This window comes from Macrotis lagotis, chromosome 2 (genome assembly GCF_037893015.1).
Source record: "Macrotis lagotis isolate mMagLag1 chromosome 2, bilby.v1.9.chrom.fasta, whole genome shotgun sequence".
Classification (NCBI taxonomy): Eukaryota; Metazoa; Chordata; class Mammalia; order Peramelemorphia; family Peramelidae; genus Macrotis; species Macrotis lagotis.
The window spans coordinates 158,331,097-158,357,932 of NC_133659.1; the positions used below are offsets into that span (position 1 = coordinate 158,331,097).

General features: G+C 37.4%; 1 protein-coding gene and 1 long non-coding RNA gene across 2 annotated transcripts; both read right to left on the reverse strand.

Moving 5' to 3' along the window:
• Positions 1 to 1,422: 1,422 nt before the first annotated feature.
• Positions 1,423 to 17,409, reverse strand: SLAMF8 (SLAM family member 8). The gene is made up of 5 exons (XM_074223125.1): positions 17,127 to 17,409; positions 9,487 to 9,807; positions 6,864 to 7,169; positions 5,446 to 5,553; positions 1,423 to 3,683 (listed from the first exon to the last, which is right to left on the reverse strand). The coding sequence occupies exons 1-5, from the start codon at positions 17,221 to 17,223 to the stop codon at positions 3,619 to 3,621; spliced, it is 897 nt and encodes a 298-aa protein (XP_074079226.1). The 5' UTR covers positions 17,224 to 17,409; the 3' UTR covers positions 1,423 to 3,618.
• A 1,002-nt stretch (positions 17,410 to 18,411) lies between these two features.
• On the reverse strand, positions 18,412 to 25,955 carry LOC141511225 (uncharacterized). Its single transcript, XR_012475294.1, has 5 exons — positions 25,888 to 25,955; positions 22,460 to 22,671; positions 20,254 to 20,298; positions 19,491 to 19,566; positions 18,412 to 18,496 (listed from the first exon to the last, which is right to left on the reverse strand). It is a non-coding gene; the product is annotated as an uncharacterized LOC141511225 (long non-coding RNA).
• Between the last annotated feature and the right edge of the window lie 881 nt (positions 25,956 to 26,836).

Sequence of the window (26,836 nt, forward strand, 5' to 3'; positions counted from 1 at the left end):
CAGAAAATAAAGATATTTTTCTGGATTCCGTGGGAATTCTATTTTCCCCACATCCAACCCAATTCCCTAGGAGGCAGATTACATCTCAAAGAGTGTAGTTGGAGTCAGTGGGTGGAAGTTAGAGGCATATTTGGACTGGCTAGATAGAAAAATATTCTAGTTGTTTAAAAACAGAATGGTTTACTTTTATGCGTAATGAGTTCCCCAGTCAGAGTTTTTTCTAGGTTGGCATCAGGGAATTCAATATAGGGAACTCCAACACATCTCAGTATATCTAAGATAAAAAGAAGCCTCTAGAGACTTCATTGCCTGGAGAAGCCAAATTATGTTTTTGTTTTGGAGTAGTAGAAAGAATACTAGAAATCAAGAGACCTGTGTTCCTATCTTGGTTCCTTACTAGTTATATGACCTTCAACAAGTAACTTCACTTCTACCTACAGTTTCCATATACAGGAAGTTTTCCTTAATCTTGCATCATATTGAGAAGGAAGGAAAGAAGGAAGAAGGAAGGATACAAAGAAAAAAGGATAGAATATTTCTTAAGTATAAACTATGGGTTAAGCACTGTGTTAGCATTTTACAAATTTTCTCTCTTAATCCTCACAATAATGCTGGGAGGTGGGTGTTGTTATGATCCCCATGTTTTGGTTAAGGAAATTGAGATAAACAAAGGTTAAGTGACTTAAGTATCTGAAGTTACATTTGAACTCAGGTCTATCTCTGAGAATCAGAAGTCCCAGTTTTAAAAATTTGTTTCTATTACTTTCTAATTGTAATTACACTTGAGGTGTATTTACTTGAGGTGTATCTAATAACCCAGGACAGAGTGGAATGGCAGCAAATAGGTTTGAAAGTGAACAGCTTTCCCAGCATTGATTTTCTACTACCACTGATGATAGGATGAGCAGTGCTGAAAAGAAAATATATAACTAAGTTGGAATGGTTGCTGTCAACAGACCTGGCACAAGGTATATCAGGAAACCAAATAATGAAAACAGCTCTTCTTGAGCAGGAGTTAACTGTCAATAAAAATGTTAGGAAAGTATGGGAGAAAATTCACCCATGTGAGATCATTAAAAGTTAACTTAGTTGTTGGGAAAGTCCCCTCTCTGTTCAGAGATACTATTATTCCATGGAAAGGCAAAGCTAGAGGTGGGGTTGTGAAAATGCATGGATGCTTACTTTGCCTGTATAACTTCCTAATTTGGAGCATAACTTAGGACTCTAAGCTCCAAGGGTGAAATCCACTTCAAAATAATTGTCCTATTTTTTGAATGCCTGAAAATTCTTGTTTGGAGTCTCCTTCCTTCAGCCATTCTCTGTTAAAATCCAAATATTCCTGGGACTAATAAGCTATAGAACCCTTTTAGAAATTAACTATTAGGTATGGAGTTGATCAAATCTTTTCAAAGTGTCCCATAAAATGACTAAGAAACTATTTGCAGAGTCACACATATAGAAGCAAGCAAGTTTCCATAGAGATGGGTAAGGGGAAGTATTACCTGGTTAGAATGTTGCTATGCAGATCCTGAGAAGCCTCCCTGCTGAGATGAGTGGGAGAAGGGAAGATGGGCTTTTTCTTGGCAACACCAATCCATCTACTTACAGAAGTGATCCTATTTTATCCCATCTTCTCCACTCTCATGTATACTTTCTCACTTACTTTTAATCTCGCCACATCTCCTGATTGCTTTCCTGATGCCTAAAAAGGTATCCAGATCTCCCTGACCCTTTAAGAAACCCTCATTTGACCCACCTCTCGTAACATCCTATATTTTCCCTCCCTTTTGAAACTCCTTGAGAAGGCCACCTGTAATCAATATCCTCATTTCTTTTCCTCCTCCTTTCTTAACACTATGTACTGGCTTCCTATTTCATCATGCAATGGAAAATGGTCTTTCCAAAGGCACTACTGATCTCTTGCCAAATACAATGACCTTTTCTCAATCCTCATCCTTGTTGACTTCTTTGAAGCCTTTGACATTGTTGATCATTCTCTTCTCTCCAGGTTTTCAAGACAGTTCTCTCCTGGTTTTCCTCCTTCCTGTATGACTTTCTTAATTTTATTTTTGCTGAATCTTTTTCCGGGTTATCCCTACTAACGATATAGGTCCCCCAAGAATCTATCCTGGGCCTTCTTTTCTTCTTCCTCGATCCTGTTTCACTTGGTGACCTTATTAACTCTTATGGGTTTACTGATCACTCTATGCACATGATTCTCAGATCTATTTATCCACACTAATCTTTTTTGATCTCTATTCTTGAATCTCCAACTATGTAGTGGACATCTCCAACTGGTGATCCCAACTGAACACATTATTTTTCATCCCTCTCCTACCCCCAACAGTGCCCTCTCCCTAATTTCTCTAACACTTTTGAGGGTACTATCATCATTCTAGTCAACCAGACTCATAATCTAAGAATCAGCCTCAATTCCTCATTATCTCATCTTCCCATATCCAAATCTGTTAAGTCCTATCTATTCTACCTTTGTAACATCTCTTATGTCTCTCCAACATTGGCATCACTCTATGTCAGAGCTTATATAAATCGAAGATATTGTCAAAGTGCTTTTTTTAGGAATTAGGGGAGTAAATTGAGTTTTTGGACCTCAGTTTCTTTTTCTGATGATTTATCCACAAAGGATCATCTTAGGGACCTTTTTAAGTAGGTGTCAGGTTCAGTACAGATAACTGGCTATTGGTTATTGGTTGTTCTGGTTGTCTCTACCAGGTTCCTTGAAGTAAACTATCTCCAGGCAAGAATAGGGAATCATAAGATCATTGAATGTTCAAGCTAGATAGTAGCTTTAGAATTCATCTAATCCAAAACACTCATTTTATAGATGAGGAAATTGAGACCCAGAGAATGTAGGACTTGCCCAAGGTCACACAGCTAACTTCCCTCCCTTCATTTTTTCCTCATCTTCTTAGAAAAGGAGAAGTTAAGAGGATCAGGAAATAGCAAAACTTGGAGGAAGTCCAGGGCTAGGGTTAAAGGTGGAAGGCAAGAAAGGGGGAACCACAGTTTCTCTTTTTATTCAAATACATCTTGGCTTCACAGTCTTTGTTTTTAGAGGCCCTGTCTAATTTTCCAGGCTTTTGAGAGCCTGTGCACATCAATCAATCAATAAGTGCTTGTTGTATCTAGGATAGTTATTGCTAGTTTTGGTGGTGCCTAAGTGGTCAATGCCATAATCAACAGTGGCCATGGAGATAATGCTCCCAACAGTATGTGTCTATATGATCTTTGGTCCCTGGGGTCACACACACACAATACTTCTGCAAAGTCTTCTGGTTCTTCTAGCAACTTCCCTCTGAACTTCTTCCTCAAAATGCTTGGGAGGAAGGCATTGATGGTGTTATGCCATTTGGAAAGATGAGCCAACACCTTCTTCCCTTGATAATCTGCTCCACTGGCCTATATCATGAAGGAGTTCAGAGGCTCTAGGATGAATTGTCCACTACCAGTATCCCAGGGCCTGAAAGAATGTCTTGTGAAAGGTGAAGATATTAGGGGTGGTATATAAGTGCCTGGCCATTCCCCAAGTCACCATGGGTTAAGTGAGGACTCAGCTGCCCTGTATTGGTGGAGTCACCAGTATTCTTGACAGTTGAACTACACCAGTGGTGTCTCTCTCTCTGTGGTCACTCTATTGGAAGAGTTGTTTCTTCTCTTTTTATCTGACAAGGAATAAAAGACAAAGCACAGATTTTGATAAAATTTATTTCAACAAACATTTGTTAAATGACAAATATCTTGTTAGGTAGTGGACATTCTGAAATAAAAATGAATATATCCCTGGTCCTTAAGGTTGTTCAGTGACTCTGGAAGAGAAAGTGAGGCTGGTGGCTTTGTGCTACTCTACCTCACTTAAACCCAATTTATGCACAAATCAAGGTATCACCCCATGATGTCACTGGTTCTCTTTGAAAATAAAGGACTAATGACAACAACAAAAGGAGCTTATTTTTACTGGAAAAAGTATATAAATCTCTGTAAATCTCAGCCTCATTAGACTAGGAAGACCTTCTTTGTGTTATTTGGTTCTGGGCAGCCTTTTCCCAAATTATCTCAGAAGACTATATCTCTCATGCTTAAGAATCCCTAAAGAATGTATTTCATACCTTTCCTGCCCTCCTTCCTGTTCCTTAACATTCAGGAATGAGAAGTTAATCTCAAGATTTAATTTCTGTCGCTCTTGGATCCCATTGAGATCATTCTCTAACTTGGAAATTCTTAACTTTTTTGATGTGATGGACCCCTTTGGAAGTCTGTGGATGCTTCCATCATCTTCTTTCTTAAAATACTGTTTTAGAATGTGTGAAATATAGGGGATTATGAAAGAAAGCAATTATATTAAAATACAGTTATTTTGATAATTGTATTTTAATATAATTGGTTTTCTTTATAATGACATACATTCCTTAATTTTATATACACACACACAATATATATATATGTATATATATATATATATATGTATGTATGTATATAAAGAGAGAGAGAGAGAGAGACAACAATTTTATGTTCCCCCAGGTTAAAAATCCTTAAGAAAACCCTGCCTTCATTTTACAGATAAAAAAATGGAGACACAATGGTGACTTGTCTAAATTAATGATGGAGTTTGGATTAGTACCAAGTTTTTACAATACCTAGCCTAGTGTTCTTTTAGTGATACCATTCACTCCAGAAGAAACCTAGATTCTGTAACCTTCACTCTATGATGCTATGCTTTCCCCTGGAATTCATGATCTGTTTTTGGTAAGGATATAAATGGATTTGAAATGTCTGTTTTAGCCCTGCAAAAGATTTTCTAAGTTAGTTAAACTTCTGTGCAGTGTTAGTAGAGGCATAAAATATATAATCAAGGACATACATGACCAAAAAAGGAAGTAGACAGGCCATGTAAATCAAACGTGAGAGACAACTGATGGATAGAAAGTCAGAAAGCTGCAATGGCGTCCATGATTTACTACAAGAACCAGAGAAAGGGCTGCTCTAGGCTGTTTCTCAATTCAGTTCAATTCCTCAAAGGAGAGATAAGGGAAAAGCATAGACAAACATTGCAAAGGATGAGGAGGCATGAATGGGCAGTGTGGTGTAGGAGTCAGTATCATTTGGGGGTTTCAATCCTGGCTCTAATTTGTAAATATTTATCTGACCTTGGGCAAGATCTAACTTTATATCCCAGGATCTCAGTTTCCTCATTTGTAAAATAAAAGAGTTGAGATGGGTGATTCCTAAAGTCTCCTCTTGTTCTTATGATCCAAGATTTAGTTATTCTATACCAGGCTGACCCTTCTTTCTAGTCTGTAAATCCTACAAAAGCTAAAGTGGATTAGCATAACACATACTTTAAATCTTTACAGACAATAATGCAAGTGGTTTAATCTCCCTGTCTTGTCCCCTTCCTACCTCTGCAGCAACATCAAGGAATCTTACCTGAGGAACAGGCACAGTGCCATATGGAGAGGATCCCAACCAGCAGCAAGATCAGGGAGATGGGCAATGTCACTAGTAGGATGTCTTTGTAGGATTTATCCCCAGGTCCTGGACAAGCAAAGTTCAGGGTTAGGTCAGAGGTAGACACTGAGTACTTGAAGCTGTTAACCCTTCCGTGGGGCCAAATAAACTACCTTCCCTTCCCTCAAAACTTCTTACAGGTCCTATTTCCTTTCTATGTCTCTTCCTTTCTCTTAGGAACCTAGGCATAATCCCTGAGGATAGAGATGAAACAAGGACCTCTGTTTAAAAAAGAGCAAAGAACTCACACAAAGGCACCTATATACTTAGAGGTTTAGAGAGCACCTTCTTTACAACCTCTCTGTGAAATAGGTAATACAAATATTGCTCCCATTTTGCAGATGAGATAACTGGGGTTTAGAGAAATCAAGTAGGCTTATAGGTGATCCTACTCTGCTCAGGTTTTCTGACTCCCAAGTCAATGAGTGCTCTTTCCACTATGTCATGCCAAACCTTAAAATGCTTATATTAGCATGCATTCTGCACTTTAGCACCTGTTCACACATGATGTTCACACTCCTATAAATTTAAGAGCAAAATACTAACTTGTCACAGAGCTACTTAATTTAGTGGAAAGAGCTTGGGAAACCTGTTTTTGGGGCTCAGGTCAAGGTTTTCTCTAGGGTCAGTAGAGTAAGGAGCAAAATTCACCTTTTTCCACATAAAAACTAATAGAGCATTCAAAACTGTACAAACCCCCCCCCCCCCCCATTCTCAACTCTTATCCCTATTTTATGAAACTCAGGTGAAAAGAACACTGAATTTGGAGTCAAGTTTTAGAGTCACTAGCTTTGAGACCCTAGATGAACCATTTAATTTTTCTCTACTCTGATAACTTCTGTCATATAGAAAAAGAAAGTTGGAAAAAAATCTCTCCCTCATTGTGTAGATGGGGGGAAAATACTCAAGAGCTATGGAAATATGAACCATTATTATATTTAAGGGATTTTATTAATCCAGGATTGATTATACTATGGGAGAAAAGCTTTTTTCCCCTTCCCACACCAATGTTTTTACTCAGGTAAAACAAAATTTACAAAATCATTAAAAAACAGGGTTACAAGGGCCAAGAAGTTATAAAAGGGAAGTCAGGTGGTATAGAAGTAAGAGTAGATGGAATAGTTTTTTTCTCTTGGCCATGAGAAGGTATACTTGTGGAAATCTCTTTACAGAATTGTGGGTTTCTTTGTGTGTGCTTTTTTAGCCTCAGGGAACTGTCCATTACCTTTTTCTTTCTTCTTATCTCCACCTGCCCTTTATCAAATCATGAATTATTTGGGGTGAATGGAGCTTCCAAAGGTTGGGGCCCAAAAGATTGGTCTGACCATGTGGCATACCAGAATTCTGAAGGCAACTTTCCCAGGGGGTGACGGCCACCGAGTCCCAGCTGACAGGGTTGGACACAATGCAAGAGTAGACAGTATCTTTGTCCCCTGGACCCAGGGAGATTCTCAGCACCTGACTATGGAAGAGCATATCCTGATGGGGGTCCCTAAGCTCAGCTGCACCCTCTCGCTGCCAGCTGTAGGTCACTTCGCTGTTATTAGGAACCACACAGGACAGGAAGACTTGGCACGTTCTGGGTGGCTGGATGTCACCTGCCACAGCAATGAAAACTTGTACTGAGGGTCTTGATACCACTTCTGGGAACAGAACACAGCAAGGAGCTAAGATTACACATGTCATTAATTACATTGGACACAATCATATAGAGGGGACAGTGTGATTTTGACTCTGTCTCCCCTTTGCCTAGCTAAGCACTACTGAACCACCCCTGATGTACAAGGAAGGAAGGAAGAGAAAACCTATTATGTGCCAAGCAGATGCCAATCTTTCCTGCTCTTCAATCCTTCCCTCTCATACACCAAGACTCTGTGATCCCAGGCAAAGTGATTTAACCTCTTGGTAGTCTAGATAATTTTGTGAGACTACCTTGGTGCTGCTTGCATAGAAAAGAGGAAGTATCCTTTTCAGACTGTTTCCTACACCACTGACATCATGGATGTATTCTCTCCATGCCCCATTTGAACTTACCTTTATATAGGCTTAAGCCCTTCACAACCAACTCTTTGAATAGGCAGTGAAACATGAAGTTTCTAGGATCACAGCTTTGGAAATGTAAGGGGTTTTGGAGGTCATCCAACCCAACTCCCTTCATTTTACAGAGGAGGAAATTGAAACCTGGGAATGTTAAGTGTCCTGCTCAAGGTCCCATAGGTACTGAGCTTCAGAGGTTGAATTTGAACCCAGGTGCTTTAACTTCGGGGCCAAGACCCTTTCCACTTTACCCTGCTGCCTTCCATGGTTCAAATTTTATTACATACTGCCATTTCTGATGCTTTCTACCTACATCAAGGGCAACTAGGTAGCTCAGTGAATAGAGTATAAACCTGAAATCAGTAAGACCTGAATTCAAGAGCTGTCTCAGATACTTATTGGCTAAATGATGTTTGACAAGTCATTTGATCTCCCTACTTCCCAATTTCCTCATCTGTAATATGAGAGTTTTGCCTTTAATGTCCCTTCCAGCTCTAAATCTAAGATCCTTTGAAGATATCAGAGAGAACAAACTGCTTTTAAACACTTCAAGGACTTGAGAAATGCCCTCTGAAATTCAAACAATTAAGAAGCTAATTATAAATCATTGTTATCTAATCTCTAAGCAGATCGCCTAGGGACTTCACTGGGCAGTCTTGCCTGCCGAGTTTTAGCCACTGTATATATGAAAGCAATGAGTTGGCAATTTATCTAAATACACCATTCAGATGTTTCATGTGATCAATTTTCAGCCTTGTTTTACCTCTCCTTACCCTCTGACCCAATGAAGGAACCTAAATCTGAAAGTTTTGTGGCATCATTGATTGTGGGTTATTTATGTTTCTTCTTGACCTCCTTACAGCATAACTGAGATCTGTCTTTGTGTATTGAAAGAAAGAGAAGCCATTGGCTCTTCTTTCCCAGCATTTGTGCCTCTCAGAAAAGGTTTGAAAATTTTGTCTCCTGTCAGATACTATGCATCAAAACTTTTGAGTTCTGTGAGGACTCACCACAAAATAAATACAAATGACCCACAAAGAAGAGTATTTTCTAGGAATATAAGTATATGATTTATAAAAAGAAATATTATAAAGTGATTATTAACTGATGATGAAAGATGGGATGTATATCTTGATAGAGGAATTATAGACTCGTGGGGCAGAATGAAATCATTATTCTCACCCAAGGCTACCATATGGATTTGTTTTGTTTGATTCTGCTTTTTTGTTACCATACAAAAAAAATTTAAAAAAAAGCTCCTCCTCATATCCTCTTAGCAACTGTATGCTGCCCCTGAGCTATTTGCCTACCCCCAGTCCTTGTTCTCCATCCCAGGTGAGACTGAAAATTCTGAGCTCATTCTGTCCCCTCTCCTGATGAAGTTGAAGCCCCCTAAAAAAGGCCATGAAGAATAAAAGAGGCTATAGAGAAAGGACTAAAGGCAATGAGATGTTTCAAGAAACCAGAATGTCATCTGAATTTCTGAAGGGCAGTTGTATATATGACAGTGAATAACTCATTCAGAGGTGGCTAGAATTGGAACTTAGAAATTTCTATCCCTTTTGCTTTAGAATAATAATAATATTCATAAAATAGTTATAATTAATAATGATACATTTATGTAGGTCTTCAAGGTTTATCAATACAATTAAAATCATTAATTTAATTAATAAATAATAATTAATTTAAAATTCAAGTTTTATTTAATAAATATGGTTTATTATTAATATTATTATTAAGGTTTCTTTTAACTTCCCCAACTCTTAATATAGAGCCTGGCACATAGTAGGCATTTAATACATGCTTTTAGACTCACCACAAAGCTCTGTATATCTCATTTGATCCTCACATCACTCTCTGAGGTATTGACCCCAGCTAGGGAAGGATGGAGAGCTGCCAGGGCCAAAGGTGGTCTCCACTTACCATACACTGTGAGCCGGAAGGTATGACTTTCAGTCTGACCCCTGGTATCCACCAGCAGCAGTGAAAAGTTGCCGCTGTCCCCTGACTCCAGCAGCTGGATCTCTAGGCTGAGGTTGCTGTGCAGCTGGGTCCTGCCCAGGAACCGTGAGTTATACAGGATCTCCGGTGCTCCACGGAAGAATGTAGCCACAATCCTCTCTGAGGGCCACAGGGACCTCCAAATGGCCTCACGGACTCGGAAACCAGGGGACACTTCTGCCTCCAGTAATGCAGAGCCCCCCACGATGCCATGCAGCTGGGCCCAGACGGCTGGTAGCAACACTGGAGTGAAGAACAATATCATCAAGTTGGGAGGCGTCCCCTCTCTCTCCCTCAGGATCATAGAACCTTAGAGCAGAGGAAATCTTGGAACTCATCAAACTTGACCTTCCCCCATTTTACAAGTAAGGAAGCTTTGGGCCAGAGGTGTCTTGTCCATAATCACAGTATACAGGTGCCAGATCTAAGACTTAAATGTGGGTTTTCTGATTCTAAATACAGTGCTTTTGATTTGGATTTTTGCTACAGCACAGCTGACTTTATTTTAGTACAGATGAGATATAGCCTTGATTTCAAGAAATAATAATAGATAATAGATAGATTATAGGTAGCACTTATATAACACACTAAGACTTTCAAAAAGTGCTTTCTAATATTGTCTCAATTTGATCCTCCCAATAACCCTTGGATTTGGGTGTGTCATTATTCCCATTTTACAGATGAGGAAACTGAGGCACACAGAAGTTAAGTGACTTGCTGAGGTCTTCCTGACTCCAGGTCTGCTGCTTTATCCATTGAACCATAATGAGGTACATAATAGATAATGATGATGATAAATAGCATTTATGTGGAAATTTAAGAATTGTTTGCAAAGCAGTTTACATGTGCTAAGTTAATTCTCAGAACAACCCTTTGAAGCAGGTATAATTATCATGTCCATTTTACCCATGAGGAAAATGAAATTGAGAAAAGATTAAGAGACTTGCCCAGGATCACATGGTATGTAAAGATTCCAACTCAGGTCTTCCTGACTCTAAGTTCAGCACTCAATCAACTGGTCATTTATCTGATGAACAGAATACAATCTGTCCCCCACCAGCAAAACATATGTATATATATATATGTATATATCATTCCAAAGAATATCTCTTTATATAGCTTATAATAATTAATTATAGCAATTAATATTGCTAAGAAGGGAAAGTCTTATATTAATGAATGAATTTCATCTATTAGCACTGTGGGACAAAGTCTGGGATAAATATTCAGAATTTAAATAGGAAAAAAAAAATGAGGCAATCCCTAATATTAGTGATATTGGCATGGAGTGTTGACAACAAAGGATAGAGGGGACCAGACTTGCTGCTTACCCAGGTTGTGCTCTGAATGACATGGCTACTGGCTCCTTACTATGTGTTTCTATCCCCCATCCCCACCAAGTCTGAGCTCTCTCACCTCTGTTACTCAGTTGAATTTTCAATCAGACCTACAGTGGAAGAGGTCTCCCTTCAAGAATCTCTAAGTTTTCTCCAGACCCATAATGCCCAGTGATTACCCATCTGGTTCAATGTTAGAAAATGGTGGTGTTCCCCATACTTAGGAGACCTGGCTCCTGAACTATGTCCAGGGCCTCTGACTATTTAATTCAATTTAACAAGTATTAAGTAGAGGCCTACTATGTATCAAAAGCAGATAGATATGACACCTACCCTGCTCTTAATAAGTTTGTAATAATAAGTTTTGGAGGGTAGTATGAGAAGATAAGAAGGGAATATCACAACTTTAATATTGCAACTGACTTTCTTTGTGACCTTGGACTTTCCTTGCTGAGCCCCAGTTTCCTTATCTAAAAAATTAGGGAATTAGATAATTCTTAAGGAACCCACTGGCTTTAAATTTCATAATGCTTTAAGAGAGAGGGGAGTGAATAAAATCCAAAAATTCCAGATTGGATAGATTTGAAAGAAAATTAGAATATAGTATCAGCTGGAAGTGATGAGGTCTAGAGAAGCGAAACAACACACCTAGGATTTGAATCTAGATGTTCTGACTGTAAATCCATCTATGAGATATGTAAGTCATATTACTACTTCTTGGTTGTGTGTATGTATGTGCTTGAGTATGTGAGTATAGGTATCTGGTATAGAGTATTGGTATATGAATGTATGGGTATAAGTATATTTATGAACATGTGAGTGTGTATGTGTGTATAAATATATTTGAGTGTACTTGTATGTATCATTTGTATGTGTAAATGTGTATGTGACTTTGAGCTTGTGTTTTTGAGGGGTTACTCAGTGGCATAATGGAAAGAATCTTGGCCCTTGGAAGACCTGAATTCAAATCTAACCTCCAATACTTACTAGTTGTGTGATGCTGAGTAAGTAATTTATCTTGTTCACCTTATTTTTTCCAGTTTCTCCATCTGTACTTCCCAGGGTAGTTGTGAGGATCAAATGAGACAATAGATATAAATTACTTTATAAACTTTCAAGTGCTAGATAAAAGTCATTCATTATTATTGACCTATAGTCACCAGGCCTTTAGTCTGGTGATAACTTCATTACCTGAGACTTCTGCATTTCATTTGAGCCTGACAAATGCTTATAGAGTACAGGGGTATACTATAGTTGCATACTTTTAAATTTAATCTACATATGAACACTTTTAAATTCTAGACAATCAACAAAACAGGCCCTGATTTGTAGCATTTTCCAATTTCAAGGTGTAAATGCTCATACTGAAAATTTATCAATCCCTTAGCCAAGTGTTTGGAACTGGCTCCAGTATACCCTTGCCATTACTGGAAGGTAAAGGAAGAGATGTCGGAACCCCAAACCAGATATTTGAAAGATGAGAAGACAGAACAAGAAAGGAAGTTGTTTCTTCTTTAAAGGCTTTCAAATGGCCAACTCTTGCTGGTTCAGTGACCAGTCCTCTTTGGCACACATCCTTATTCTTTTCTCAGGAAGCAAGTAAGTAGTCAAACAGTAGTCTCAAGGGGCACATTCTATTTAGCAAGAGCCAGGACCATGTATTAAGAAATATACTTTGCACTCTTCCACCCTCAAAGCCCTCAAACTTCATAGGGTCTAAGAGACCAACCAAGAACCTCTGGCCAAATATACTCAAGAGAACAATGCATGTATACATCTCCATAATTCTTAGATATATCTGTTATAACTGCCAAATAAGGTCATTGGACAAAGTATCTTTTTTAACTATAAATCCTATGATAAAGATTTAAGACATGACTCCTACCAGAAAATAATTGCATTTTTGAAATGGAGTTTCTGCTTTAAGAACAGAAACGTTTTACCTTCTTTCAGGGAGTAAATAAAAGTTTGACGAGCCATCCCTGAAAGATGGACTACCTCTAATCTAAACTTTTCTGGAATCTAGTTATATTTTCCAGTTGGTGGACTAAGAAAACTCAACTAGGATAACAAGTACTGTAACTATACTCACCGAATTCTAAGGGCACATAAGGAGCACCTGGAGATAATAGGATTTAGAGTTGGAAAGGGATTCATGATTACTCAATCCAACTCATTCATTTTATAAATAAGGAAATCTGAGGCCCAGAGATGGTCCAAGATCATCTGTTTATTTTTCCTTAAACTCTCTTCTTTGGGATTTTAAGGTTGTCTGCTTGTTATATAGGATGTATTAAGCACATCTATGTTCTCCCTTAGCAGTCAGTCATCTCTCTTTTTAGCTCTTATCATTCTGCAGTAAGGAGTCCTAATCTATTTGTCTCTGGCTAAAAGCAAATGGAACTTAGATTGTCTAAGCAAACATCAACTGTCTGTGAGCCAAGTTAAGAAACCAGTCTAAATTAACCACTTGCTATGGATAAACTACAATGTAGATGTGTCACATGTGAATAACTGAGAATTGATTAGAACCGTCAATTCTACCATCTCCTGATTCTCAAATTCTGACTCTCACTGTGAGTTGTCTGATTTCAGCAATAATGTATTCTACCCTACTCCATGCTCCCAACTTTAAAAATTCAATCATTTTTTAGAAAATAAATAATTTAAAGAATATCTTTAAATATTTAAATTTAAATAAATAAACCATTTAAATAATATTTTTTAAAAAAGAAAAATTTAAAGATGGTGCAGTGTAAAGAATGATGAATTTGGAATAATAGGACCTGAATTCAAAGTCTAGTTCTTGCACTGATTATCTGCATGTCCTTTGGTTAGTCACTTAATTTTTCCAGGCTTCTTTGTCCTCATTTGTAAAATATTACATATGCACACAGACCAGATGGACTAGATGGTATCTAAAGTCCCAACCATCTCTAAATCTATGGTGCTTTGACTCCATGAAAAAGAATTCCTCCCGGTTTTGGTCAAAGTAAGTCATTGGTAACAATGATTGGAACATAACAAGAGTGGGTACATAATGGTATGTGTATATATATATATATATATATATATATATATATATATTATATATGTACAAAGTAAGTCATTGGTAACATTGGCAGGAACATAGCAAGAGTGGGTTCATAATGGTATCTATATATATATATATATATATATATATATATATATATATATATATATGTATAATGTAGGCAATAACTACGTACATTTCCAAAGTCTTTCCATCTGTCAGGAGTTGCCAAAGTTTTTGCTCCATTGGCTTAAACTTTAACATTGAGGGGTCACTTATACATCAACATGAAGCACTGAAGTAGGACTTTACCAGGAGAATTGGAATATAGGAAAATTTAAAGGGAAAAAGTTTTGCTCAACAAAATGGAATAGCATAAAGATGAAAGGGAAGCAACAGCCCGAGGAAAATACAAACTGCCATTATAACTTATCCAAAGTACATGGAGAACTAACAAATACAAATTAAAGTGATCAAAAGAAATGAATGGTCTTTTTACAAATGAGGTCAAATAGGCATTGGTAAATGATTTTACTCTACTGAATAGAATGATGACCTTGACTTTAGGAAGAGCTGGGTTTGAATCCTACCTCTGATACTTAGTAGCTATGTAGCCCTGGGAAAGTCATTTAATTTCTCTGAGTCTCATGTTTCCTCATTTGTTATATGAAGGAGTTGGACTTAGTGGCTTTAATGTTCCTTTCAGCTCTAAAATCATACTTTGAGTCTATGAATTATTCTATGATTTTCTTCTAAGGTCTATGGTGCTGTGATGAGGACTCTGGATCACCTAAGTCTATGCCAATGAGTCACAAGCTCAAAGAAGATGTTTCCAAACTGCAAAAGTTTACATTACAAATCTGAAAACAGGCTATTTATCATTCAATAAAGTTGAAGAAGCTTGTCATTAGAAATTTCTGGGGAGGGATGGTTAGTAAAGGCATGAAGACTATGTACTAATGTGTAGTAGGTTACCCACACAGAGGAAAGCAGTGATTTTTTTGAAGTATTTTAAGAAGATAGTGTATTAACAGTTCATATTGGTAGAGAATTTTAAGGTTAGCTAAACATTTTATTGTTTCCAAAGTCATGCTATTATTCCTCACAATGTGCCAAAGTTCTTCATAACTCTGTGTGTGATCTTGGGCACATTCTTTTAATACTGTGAGTCTCAGCTTCCTAAGATCAGGAGGTTGGACTAGAATGCATCTAAAGTCTTTCCCAGCTCTAAATCTATGATACTTTGAGCTTCACTGTGGGGAACTTCTAGCATAGAAACTCCTTCCACCAAGGCAGATTGCAGTCTAGTAAGTTGCCTAGCCCTCTATCTAAATATTGCTTCTAAACATGCCATTATAACTATGCAAAAACAAAACATCTTACCAAGATTTTTTTTAAAAGGAGAACTCAGAAACATGTCAATAGTTCCCTTTTCTCTGTAAAGTTGTGCAAATTCTGATTCTGTTAAAGAAGGAAGTTTTGGTACCCTGGAGATGAAAGAGGAACTGTGGGTCACTAATCATTTCGATTCTATAAACTTTACAAATATTGGAGGTTTTGGTTAAGAAGGCTAGTCTTATGTTTTCACTGTCACGCTACAGGAAACTAGAAAACCCCACTGGCCTTAGGTGACATCCTGACCCCTTTACAGAAACCTCTCTAACCCCAATGAGGCAATAAGGTGTCATCGTGAATAAGAATGCTAGACCTGGGATCAGAAAGACCTGAGTTCAAATCCTATGTCAGATATTCATTAGCTGTGTGGACTGGGCATGTCTCAGTTTCTTCAACTGTAAATGGGGATAATAAGAGCAACTACCTCTTAGGTTTTTGTGAAGATCAAAGATAATTTCTGTAAGGTACTTACACTTAGTAGGCACTATGTGAGTTTTAGCTATTCTTACTATTACTAATACACACTCCCATGCCTCCTTACTCACATGTTAACTACACAGAGCTATAAATAATAATTTTGTTGTTATTATTCATAAAGGTGATAAAATATGAACTGTGTTTTGAAGGAATCAAGAATGTTCCAGACATAGGTGATCAGGAACAGAGTGTGAATGAAGGGTAATAATATGAAATGAGATTAAAGAAGGTAGGCAGAAAAAAATTTAAAAAAAGAAGGTAGGCAGAACCCTGACTGTGAAGGATTTTATATTCCAGACAGGTTAGGGATTTTGCATTTTATTCCAGATGTAATAAGGCACCATGAATATTTTTTAGTATGGGATGACCTGGTCAAATCAATGTTTTAAGAATATCAATTTGACAGCTGTGGGCAAAAAATATATTGAAGTAGAGAGATGCTAAGAAGCAGGGAGACCAATTAGAAGGCTATTGCCAAAGTCTGGGTGAGAGATAAGGGTATGAGCCAGGGTAGTGGCTGTGTGAGTGGAGATAAGCAAACAGATTGTGAGAGATGTGGAAGTGTAATGGAGAAGACCTGGTAATTGATTGGATGTGGTGGGAGAAGAGCGGATGAAAAAAAAAACCTAGGTTATGAACACAAGTGCCTGAAAAAATGGAAGTACCCTTTACAGAAAGAAAAAAGTATGGTGGATGGATGCATTTAGGGGAAATTATAATAATCCATCTGAGATCTTGAGCCTTGAGGAGCCAAAGGTACTAGAGAATCAGAACTAGAGCATGTCCACAGTCAGCAGAATTTTTGTTTTTGTTTTTGCCTTGGAAGATGGGATTGGATTGGTGATCCCTTCCATACTATATTCACTTCTTACCCCAACACAGAAATCAATATTTCCTCAACACTAGGCAAATGCCCTTCTTGCCCTCTGGGTAGGTTTGAACCTTTTGTCCTAACTGTCCTTTGAAATAAAATATTTTTGAGCTGTCCAGATGTTCCCAGTGCTTTTATACCATCTCTGTCCAAGGGTCACCATGAAGTTCTATTACCATTGATTCCAAATAGTGCTCCTGGAACCCTCTCATGAGATGCCCAATACTTCTCCATTAGTGTTTTTTCTTAGTGCTACTTTGCAATTAAACCTTGACATCAGCTTGACTTTGCTGGTTCTACCCCATCTTCCTTCAGTCCTTCCTTGGCCCTTCTGATACAACCTCACAGTTGCTTCAACTTTGATTGGTGGGAATACCTATAGTCGGATAAAATTAAGATTCCTGGTCACAACTCTTGATCCTTCTCCCTGCCCCCAAACTCACCATACCTTCCCAGAAAAGGAGACGTTGAAGTGTCCACACAGCCATTTTGCTCCAAGGTGGGTGAAGAAAGGACCCAGGAATGAGTGTATGTCCTCTGTGCATAGGGGAAACAGTTCAATAAGCAACTAACCAACTGGAAACTGGAACATCCTAGGCTAAGAGGATGTGGGGAACCTCACTTTGTCCAGTAATGGAAAATCCCATCTTAAGAAGGAGGAATCTTGACTCAGAACAAGATGCCCTGAAATCAAAAATGCCCCCAAATAAAATAGTTGGCTCAAGCCAGAATGGACTATTTTAAGAACAGATTCTTATAAATCAGCCCCTTTCATGTGCTTCTATTCTGCTAATGCAATCATGGCAATTTCCTGGTCACGTTATTGAGAAATGAAGTTGTTTATTTTGGAACCCTGTCTCTTTATCCTTCATTTATTGAAACAATTTTTAAAAAGTAGATACAGCATCAGTAGGAGAAGAAACCAGATAACAAGAGGTTAAAGGGAATGTCTAGGAAGGAAGACTGGCTAGCCAGGTTTTTTCTACAAGTTTAGCAGTGAAGGGAAGGAGAGAGATGGACTGGAAGGGGCAAAGGTATATTTGCAAGGCTGATCGGAGGGGGCCAATGATGGATGGATGATCAAAGACTAAAGATGCAGGAGGGAGAGGCCACCTGCCTGCTGGAGCAAGGTTCAGGAGAAATGACTGAGCTAGTGCAAGGGAAGGGTTAACTCTGCGGATGGCGCTCCAAAGCCTTCTAATCACTAGTACACGGCACTGCTCATTACCCAGCCACAGGGGGGAGTTCACTCAGGTAAATTAGTTGTGGAGTTCAAAGGGGCCACTCCCAGCACTCCCTAATTAAGACAGCAGCTTGCAGCCGGAGTTTCCAGCTCCCAGCTCTTTATTCCTCAGGGCTTTTTGGGGAGGCTAAAAGTCGGCTACAAATGCAAGCTCAGTAGCTCCATCTGCTACCCACAACAGACTGGCTGTCGTTTAAAAAAGACCTTTTTTTAGAGCAAACTAATGCACAGAGGCTGGAGGGGGGGGGAGGAGATTTTTAGAAACTGAGCTCTGACCAACCTCCCTGGCCACGTCCTCCCATTAACCCTTTGTTGTCTCGCTTCTTAGGCTTCCAATAGTAAAGGACTTGTGATCACGTAATTCAGCTTCCTCACTTACTAGCAGGGGAAACAGAAGCCTAGGGAAAGGAAAGGACTTACTTTAGTCATTAGGCAAGCAAAGTCAAAATTTAAACCCAAATCTTATAGAGCAAGATACTGGATACCTGTTTGGAGCCTATTTACAATTCTTCAGAAACACCATTCAAACACTCCCAGTGTAAATGTTTAATGGTAAATGTTTAATGACAGCCTCTCTGAAAAAAAAAACAAAAAATGAACAGATAATACACTTTCAAGTTTAATTTTCATTATTAACATTTTCTCCACTTTCTGAAGTCTAGACAATCAAAAAAGAAACAATATATATTGAGCCTTGATTTTCAGGGTTTGCTCATTTTTGAGGTGAAAATGCACACTAAAGATTTAACATTCAGTTCTAGATAACCAATATGAACTGGTTACAGCAGACCCCTCCTTATAACTTCTTAATGATTACAATCGAACTATATTTACCAATATGTACAACAATACAGAAATTAAGAAGAAACCACCAACCTGCTTCTTAGAGATCCCAGAGTTTTAGACTGACGCTAGAGTCTATGTGTCTTCCCCCGTGATCTAACAGGTCTCCATTAATCAAGTTTCCCTTAAAGAATTCTAGCAGTTGAGTCTCAAATTTTGGAGAACAAAGGTACCTTTCCAGGAACAGACTGAAGGTTTCTTATAGTTCTAGCTATGGATGCTCCTAATTTGTTCATCATATAATTTGATTGTCTATTTCATTGTGTATGTCATCGTTAACATTTTTGCATTGATGATATTGTTATAGGAGAAATATCTCCTCTCTGCATTCATGTGGTGGGTAACTGCTGCCTAAATATACTTAACACAATATAAAAGTTATAGAGATAAAAATCTGGGTTATATTATTATTATGCTCAAGCATAGGTTTAGACTTCGGAGAAAACAATAAACCTGAACAACTATTAGAATTCTAACGAGTTCTCTTGTAGAGAAAATTTCATCAGAGTGACAGAGAAATAATTCTTTTACATAGTGCAATCTTGTACATTCCATAAAAGGAAAAGAAAAACTAGAACTATAATCCCATGCTTCCTTCAATGTCATAAAAGTTGAACAAACTTGGTTAAATAGAATCATAATCTCATACATAAACAAACCTAGTTAAACAGACCCTTTTGGTAAACTAAATCAAATTAAACTACACTTAGTGGGCTCACAAATAACCTGATTGACAGGAAGATTTACATGTTGAAAAAGAATCAGGGACAGTTAAGATTCTTCCTCTGGAGAAATTTTGGAACTGAAAAGAAAAAAGAAGAAGAGAAAAACAACATTTAAGTCAGTAAGTAAATTTTCGCATCCTAGGGGAAAATTTTGGTCACATGAGATTAACATTAACAGAAGACTTTCTATTAGCTAAAATTTCCAGGAAGAATAAAAAGAAATCAAACCCCCCAAATTCCCAATGCAATATATGTTATCAGAAGGTCCATACATATTTGTTAGATTTTTTTTTACTAGATTATATGATACAAGTACTTATCTTGCTATAGAAAAACAACCTATATAGCAGCCCTTTTTGTGGCAAAGAATTGGAAATTAAGGACATGCCCAATTGAGAACTGGAATTCATTAATTAGAGAATGACCGAACAAGTTGTGGTATATGATTGTGATGGAATATGATTGTGTTATAAGAAATGATGAAGGGAATGGTTTCAGAAAGACTTGGAAGACATGAATGGATGCAAAATAAAGTGAGAGAACTAGGAGAACATTGTGCATAGTAACAGCAATAGGGTAAAGATGATCAATTGTGAGACTTAGCTAAGCAAAATTCCAAAGAATACATCATGAAAATATTATCTATCCACAGAGATAAACTCTGAGTGCAGATTGAATTGAAACACTTCCCACTATTTTTCTTGCCTTTTTTGCAAGATGGCTAATATAAACTTCACATGAATAGTAGGTATAGTATTTCTTACCTTTTCAATGAAGTAAGGAGCTAGTAGAAGGGAGAGATTTTGGAGCTGAAAAGAAAAAAATTTATTATAAAACAATTAAAAACAATTCAATCACAAAATGAAGATTTAAAGCAAACTGTGAAGACTTAAAACTTAGTCATGTTAAATCAACAAACTTATTTCTTCTTACAAAGTTAATAAAAGTCATTCTCACTACACAGCTGTTTTCTACTATGCCAGTCAGTCTATATGTGTTTATTGAGTGTGCTTACTTTATTCCAGTCATGGATGCACAGGAATGCAAAAGTAATATTTTTACTTTCAGGGAACTCATGCTATTGATTATTATAGGGAAGTCTGGGCAATTGAATATTGTTAAAAAATGCAATAAAATCCTGAGTACTACTGCATAGTCAGTAAAGAGCAGTTCTCATCTTCTCTTTGGGGATATCTGGAGGTACACAGCAGATAGATGAGGGGAAGGGCAAACTGAAATAATTTGGATTGCTTTGGTTTTTATCCTGAGTAATGTGCTCCTAGTTGTGATGGCTGGTGGAAAAAGGGGGGGGTGAAGGAAAAGGCAAAAACAAGCAACCTGGTTGTGATCGAAGGACTGGACTGGGTTGGCCTCTGCAAATTCAGTTCCAAAGTGTGTGTGTGTGTGAGGGGGTTGGGGGCAGCTGTGCATCACAGTGCATCTTTTACTTCAAGGGTCTTTCTCCCCCCAAAGTCAGCTGCCATTAATTCTGACTTTTGAAAACTATAGTGACAAAGTCTATGTCTAGGAAAGTGTACCATATCCTTTGTATCAAGCACTGGTCCAATACTTACTTGTAGTTATGTGTTCATTCCTGGTTACCACAATTTAAGAAGGACCTTGATGAACTAGACAATTTCCAGAGGAGGGTAATGAGGACAATAAAAGGCCTCTAGAAAAACGTCACGTGAGGACACATTGAATGAGCTGGGAATATTTAACTTACAAAAATAAGATTTAGAGGTGATGGGATAGCTCTCCTCAAATATTTTGACTATAGAAGAGGGAATTAAATTATTTTGACTTCAGATCAAAAAGGAGAATGAGTAGAAGCTGCAAAGAGGAAATTTTAGGATTATGTCAGGAAAAACTTCCCAATGATTAGAGTCATCCAAATGGTGAATTTGGATCTAGGTCCAGAAACAATACAAGAAGTTTTCTTGTTCAAATCCCCCAAATTCACAGATGAGAAATCTCAGGCCTTTTGTCTCCAGTTTGGTTCTCCTCCCCTACAGTTAGCATTGAAAGGTGTTGAAAAAAGTGATTAATTTTTAAGTCTGTCTCTCATTTGATGTTCTTGCCTCTCCTTTTCTCACTTGTCACATAGTGATCTAAGTGGCACAGTAGATTTGGCTTGAAATCTGTCCAATCTAGAGTTGGGAGGACCTGAATTCAAATTATACTTCAGATACTTCCTAACTGTGTGACCTTGGGCAAGTCATTTAACCACTTTGAGCTTCAATTTCTTTACCTGTAGAATGGATAAAATGATAGTACCCACCTCATAGGGTTGTTATGAGAGTCAGAAGAGAGAAGGGAAAAGAGAATAAGCATTTATCTAGTGCTAAGTACTTTACAAATATTAACCTTACCCTCAGATAACCTTGAAATTTTATATAAATGCTATGATTTTTAAAAATTATTTTCTATATAGATCTCTCCCTTGACTAAAAACCTTAATTGGCTCTCCATCATATTTAGTATAAAGGGCCAAATTTAGTCTGAAAGACTTGGGTCAGACTTCTAACACTTAGCTGTCTGAACACAGTTGAGTCACTCTTAGCTTATTTCCTCAACTGTAAAATGAGGAACTGGACTAGAGATACTTAAAAAGTTCTTCTGTTCTGAATGTATCATCTCCTTAACCTTCTCTGAATTGCCAAGCTGATCTCTTCCTCAACAAAATTTTCTAGATCTTTCCTTTCCTCCATCACATATTCTACCTCACATCATACCTAACTATTCAGTAATTATAATTTCTCCTATTATATTGTAAATTTCTTGAAGGCAGTGTCTGTCATAGTCATTTTTTTTTACCTGAATAGCTTTAAAGGTGGCTTTGGCATGATAGGTCCTTTATAAAGTTTTTTTTTTTGAAGGGAAGAGAGAAAGAAATAAGCATTCATTAAATGCCTGCTATATCCCAGGTAATGTGGCATGCACTTTACAAATATAACATTTGATACTTACAACAACCCTGCAAGGAAGGTACTTCTACAGTCCTTATATTACAGTTGAGGAAACTGAGACACACTGGGCAAGTTGGTTAACCTTTGTGTGTCTCAGTGTCTGTGACTGGAGGTGGATTCTGGTCTTCCTGACTTCAGAACCAATGGCTCTAATCTGCTCCACTTAGGTCCCTTTGTGATAGATAGGTTTGAAAGGTCAGGAAGGGATGGCACCTAGAATATAGGAGAAGTTAAATTTTGAGGTGAAGAGGAAGGATTTATTGAGGTGGAAGAAGCGCAACTGGAAAACCTCATTCCTGCCTGACCCTCTCCTACTTTTCATTCATCCTTTCAATAGGTTCAGATTGACACATCTTGTTCCTAGCACTAAGCCTATGAGTAAAAGAAAGTTTACTAAGATCTCATTTTATGGTAGAGTTATTGGGTGCAAAACAAGAAAGGTGTTAACATTTGACAACTGAACATTCATTTTTTCATTCCTAGTAAAAAAAATCAGTGATCACAGAGTGTGAAAGATAGTTATTTTTTTAACAAACAATTATTTTAAAAAATTATAAATAAAACAGTCCTGGCAAAGCTGGAAATAAGAAGAATACAAATGGTGTGCTTGCCCTCTCTTTGCTCCAGGATGAATGAAATATGCTTCATTGTTGTCCTCTGTAACTAAATTGTAATTCCCCAGTGGGCAAGAACTGAGTCTATCATTCCATCTTGCTCCATGTTTTTGTGACAGCAGAAGCTGAGTGAGAGAGATAATAGAAGTGTAGGCAAAAGCTGAGTTTCTGAAATACCCAATGGGGTTGTAAAGGGTTAGCCTTGAGGATATTTGGAATCATTTTCCAGTCAGGATTCAAACAGTTCCCTAGCTGTCTCCAAACAGAGACAAAGTGCCCAACAGAGAAAGTGCTGACATTAGCAAAAGGCAATGGTAGCTCAACAGTTTCTGAGGTGGAAGCTAGAAGACTCCTTTCTGTGGGTGTCCTAAAAGTATAATTTGTGGTCAAACTAATAGGTTTCCTCTGTACATATTCCCTGTCCATATGTATTCTCTTTAAATGTGTCAACTGTCAACTTTTGGTCTTGGGTGTTTTTCTTTTCCAAATTGTTATCCATTCCATTGAAATTTATATATATATATATATTTTATTTTTTCCAATTACAGGTCAAGATAGTTTTCAACATTCCCTTTTATAAGACTTTGAATTCCAAATTTTTCTCCCTTCCTTCTCCCTTCCCCGCCTCAGCAATTTATTATAGGTATACATACACAATCATGATCATATTTCCACAATAGTCATATTGGGTCATGGATGTTTTCTGTGTGCCTTTCTCCACTGATGATATGTATATATATGAGCCTCATCTTTCCCTCTCACTCTTCTCTCTCTCCTTTATCCTCAAATCCAATCTAGTATGAAGAAATATGAATTCTACCCCTCCCATATTCTCACATACAGATAAAAGATAACTCTCTCATTTAGGGTCTCTTCTCTTCTTACCTGTGTTATTTTAACAGTCTCTTGACTGGTTTCCCTTTCTCCAGTCTCTTTCTTCCAATTTGATTTTGATACCGGTACTATAGCAATTTTCTAAATGTAATCATGACATCCTTCCTCCCTTGGTCAAAAATCTTCAGTGGTTCCCTCTTACCTACCCAGTAAAAGATTAATTTCTCAGCTTCATTATCAAGACCTCCTGCAATCTGATTTTAACTCCTTTTCCAGCAGGATTCTACCCTATTCTGACTCATTTTCTCCATTCTACCTGAGGTAAGTCTTTTAACCTTAGTTTGGAGAGTGGATGGTGGGGTGAGGTGGGGTAGGGAGATTCACTAGTTAAATCTGAGATTTCTTACATCACTAACTACTTTGATCCTACCCTTCTTCACAAAATAACAGGATTTGAGAGTTGAAAGGAATACCAGCACTAATCATAGATTAATTTCTTAAAGTTAGCAAGTAGTTATTTGCATATAAGTCTTACTCCCTTGCTAAATTGTAAGAGGGCTGGTCCTGTGTCCTATTTATCTTTATGCTTCCAGCACCTACAGAGTGTGACACTATTCAAATTATGTTGAATTGAGGGAAGTTTATGATTTTGGAGAGGTTATGCTTATATCCTGCCTCCTGGCAGAGACACAAACGAAGACTGAGGATCTAGAAACTCAAGAGACAGAATGGGTTTTTCTCTCATCCTTATATTTTTTCTTCAGTGTACAATTTGAGAAATGGAAGAAACAAGAGGCTCTATTTTATAATGGTTTTTAAAAATCACAGACAAATGTAGTTTCTTGCAGTGTTGATATAGGGAATAAAGGACTGTGGGTTTCACATGACTGTAAACTTGGTCTTGACTTGCGCTTCAAGCTAGATCTTATATGAAGAATTTGTACAATGAGGTTCAGAGTGGCAGTTACTTAGCACAGATAACCAGGTGAGAGTAGGGAGAATATGAAAGCTAGGGAAGGAGGCAGAATCTCCCTGATTAATCATATTATATTAATCATATTAATCATATTATACAGTCATTGCAAATTGGTTTATTTGTCATTTTCCCAAATTGTCCAAACTTTCCCCAATGCTAGGTGAATGCCTTTTTCCCCCTCTCAGTCTTTAGCTCATACTTTTCCTGATCATTCTAGTCATTAGTGTTCTTTTTTCCCTCAGAATATTTTATATGTAATTATCACTTCCTCAGTGTGATTCTACTTTCTTCCATCTTTACCCAGCAGAAACTTGGAGTCTACTATTGGGTTCTGCCTCCAATAGGTGAACTTTTCTGTCTGACTGCTGCTTAACTGCTTTCTTACCACTATGCTACTTTCATCTCACCTTCATCCCAAAAGGCATTAGGACTCCACTCCTGACTTTATACTTTTTGGCATATTTTTATGTGTTCTCTTATTAGATTATCAGCTTCTTGCTTGTTTGTGAATCACCAACACTTAACATAGGGTATAGCATGACATTTAATAAATGCTCTGTCCATCTGTCTATTCTTTCTATTTATCATCTATTTATTTATATTTCCCAAATTAAGTTACTGTGCTCTATCCTCAACCCCTATCTCTTGGTATCTCTTCAAGCGACAGCTCTCAAATGCCACCGTCTACAAATGATGTTTCCTCATTTTCCCAATTATTAGTATTCCTTGCCTAAAAAAATTTCTTAGTATTTGTAAGGAGACTAAGCTTTTTCAGTGGCCAAAAGACAGCTCCAAAACTACTGGTGACCATCAGAGAAACACTTAGATACTATGGGCTCCCTGAAACTATGAGATCATAAGGTCTCAGAAGGTGTGTGTGTGTGTGTGTGTGTGTGTGTGTGTGTGTGTGTGTGTATATATATATATATATATATATATATATATATATATATATATGATAAAGTCAGGAATACCAGATATGTGGTTAGAGATGAAGGACCTTACCTCCTTCACTTGCATTTTGCTCTGCTTCAAATTAATTTACATCCCAAGCCAGAGAAGAGTTCGGAAATATCTAATCCTAAATAAGTTAGTTTTCAGTAACAGAAGACAGTGCTCATCTCTAGAAAGGATCAAAGAGAATAGACAATCAAAAAAATGATTGATAAAACCACCATTGCATGTAGTTGAAAAAATAAATATTTAAATTTTTTAAAAAAGAGAATAATCTTAGCCTAGAAGATCTTTGTCTGGCTTATATTTTCTTTTCCTTTTTTTTTTTAGATTTTGAGTTCCACATTTTTCTTCCTTCCTCCTCTTGATATGTTATGCTTGTACAACTATGTTAAATATATTTCTACATTAGACATTGTGAAAGAAGAATCAAAAAAGGGGGGAAACCATGAGATAAACAAAATCGTATAAAAAAAACTTTTTAAAAGTAAAAAGTCTGATTCAGATTAGATAGTCCTTTCTCTGGATATTTTTTTCCATCAGAAGTCTTAGAATTGTCTTTGATCATTGTACTGCTTGGAAGAGCTAAGTCTATCATTGATGATCATCACACAATGTTGCTATCTTTTTTTTCTTTTTAACTGGGCATAGCATATATGACTTAAAAAGTAAGGAGATGTTTTAGGTGATACAACACAGTAGACTGGAGTTGAAAGGATTTGTTTGGTTCTAAAAAGATAAGTCTAGGAGTTGGTAGTTTCTTGGAAGCAATGATCTGCAAAGGTTGACCACTTAAAGAAACACTTAGATACTAAGGTACTCCTGTCACCATGAGACCATGTTATGAAAGTAGCAGAGGAATATGTCAGTGTAGACAGCACTCACCAATGGAGCAGCAAAGATCTCACTCCAGCATCAAATAGTCTCAGGGAGGGTAATATGATAATATCACTAGAAGATGTCTTTTTTACTTCAGAAGTATAAGCTTTCCCTTCCACAC

Coding starts and splice junctions, on each gene's coding strand:
- SLAMF8 (XM_074223125.1), bottom strand. CDS start 17,223: ATGCACAGAGGACATACACTCATTCCTGGGTCCTTTCTTCACCCACCT. Junction 5,554..6,863: donor AAGTTGCCTTCAGAATTCTG/GTATGCCACATG, acceptor TTGCTTGTCCAG/GACCTGGGGATAAATCCTAC. Junction 3,684..5,445: donor GCACTGTGCCTGTTCCTCAG/GTAAGATTCCTT, acceptor ATTCCTTGTCAG/ATAAAAAGAGAAGAAACAAC.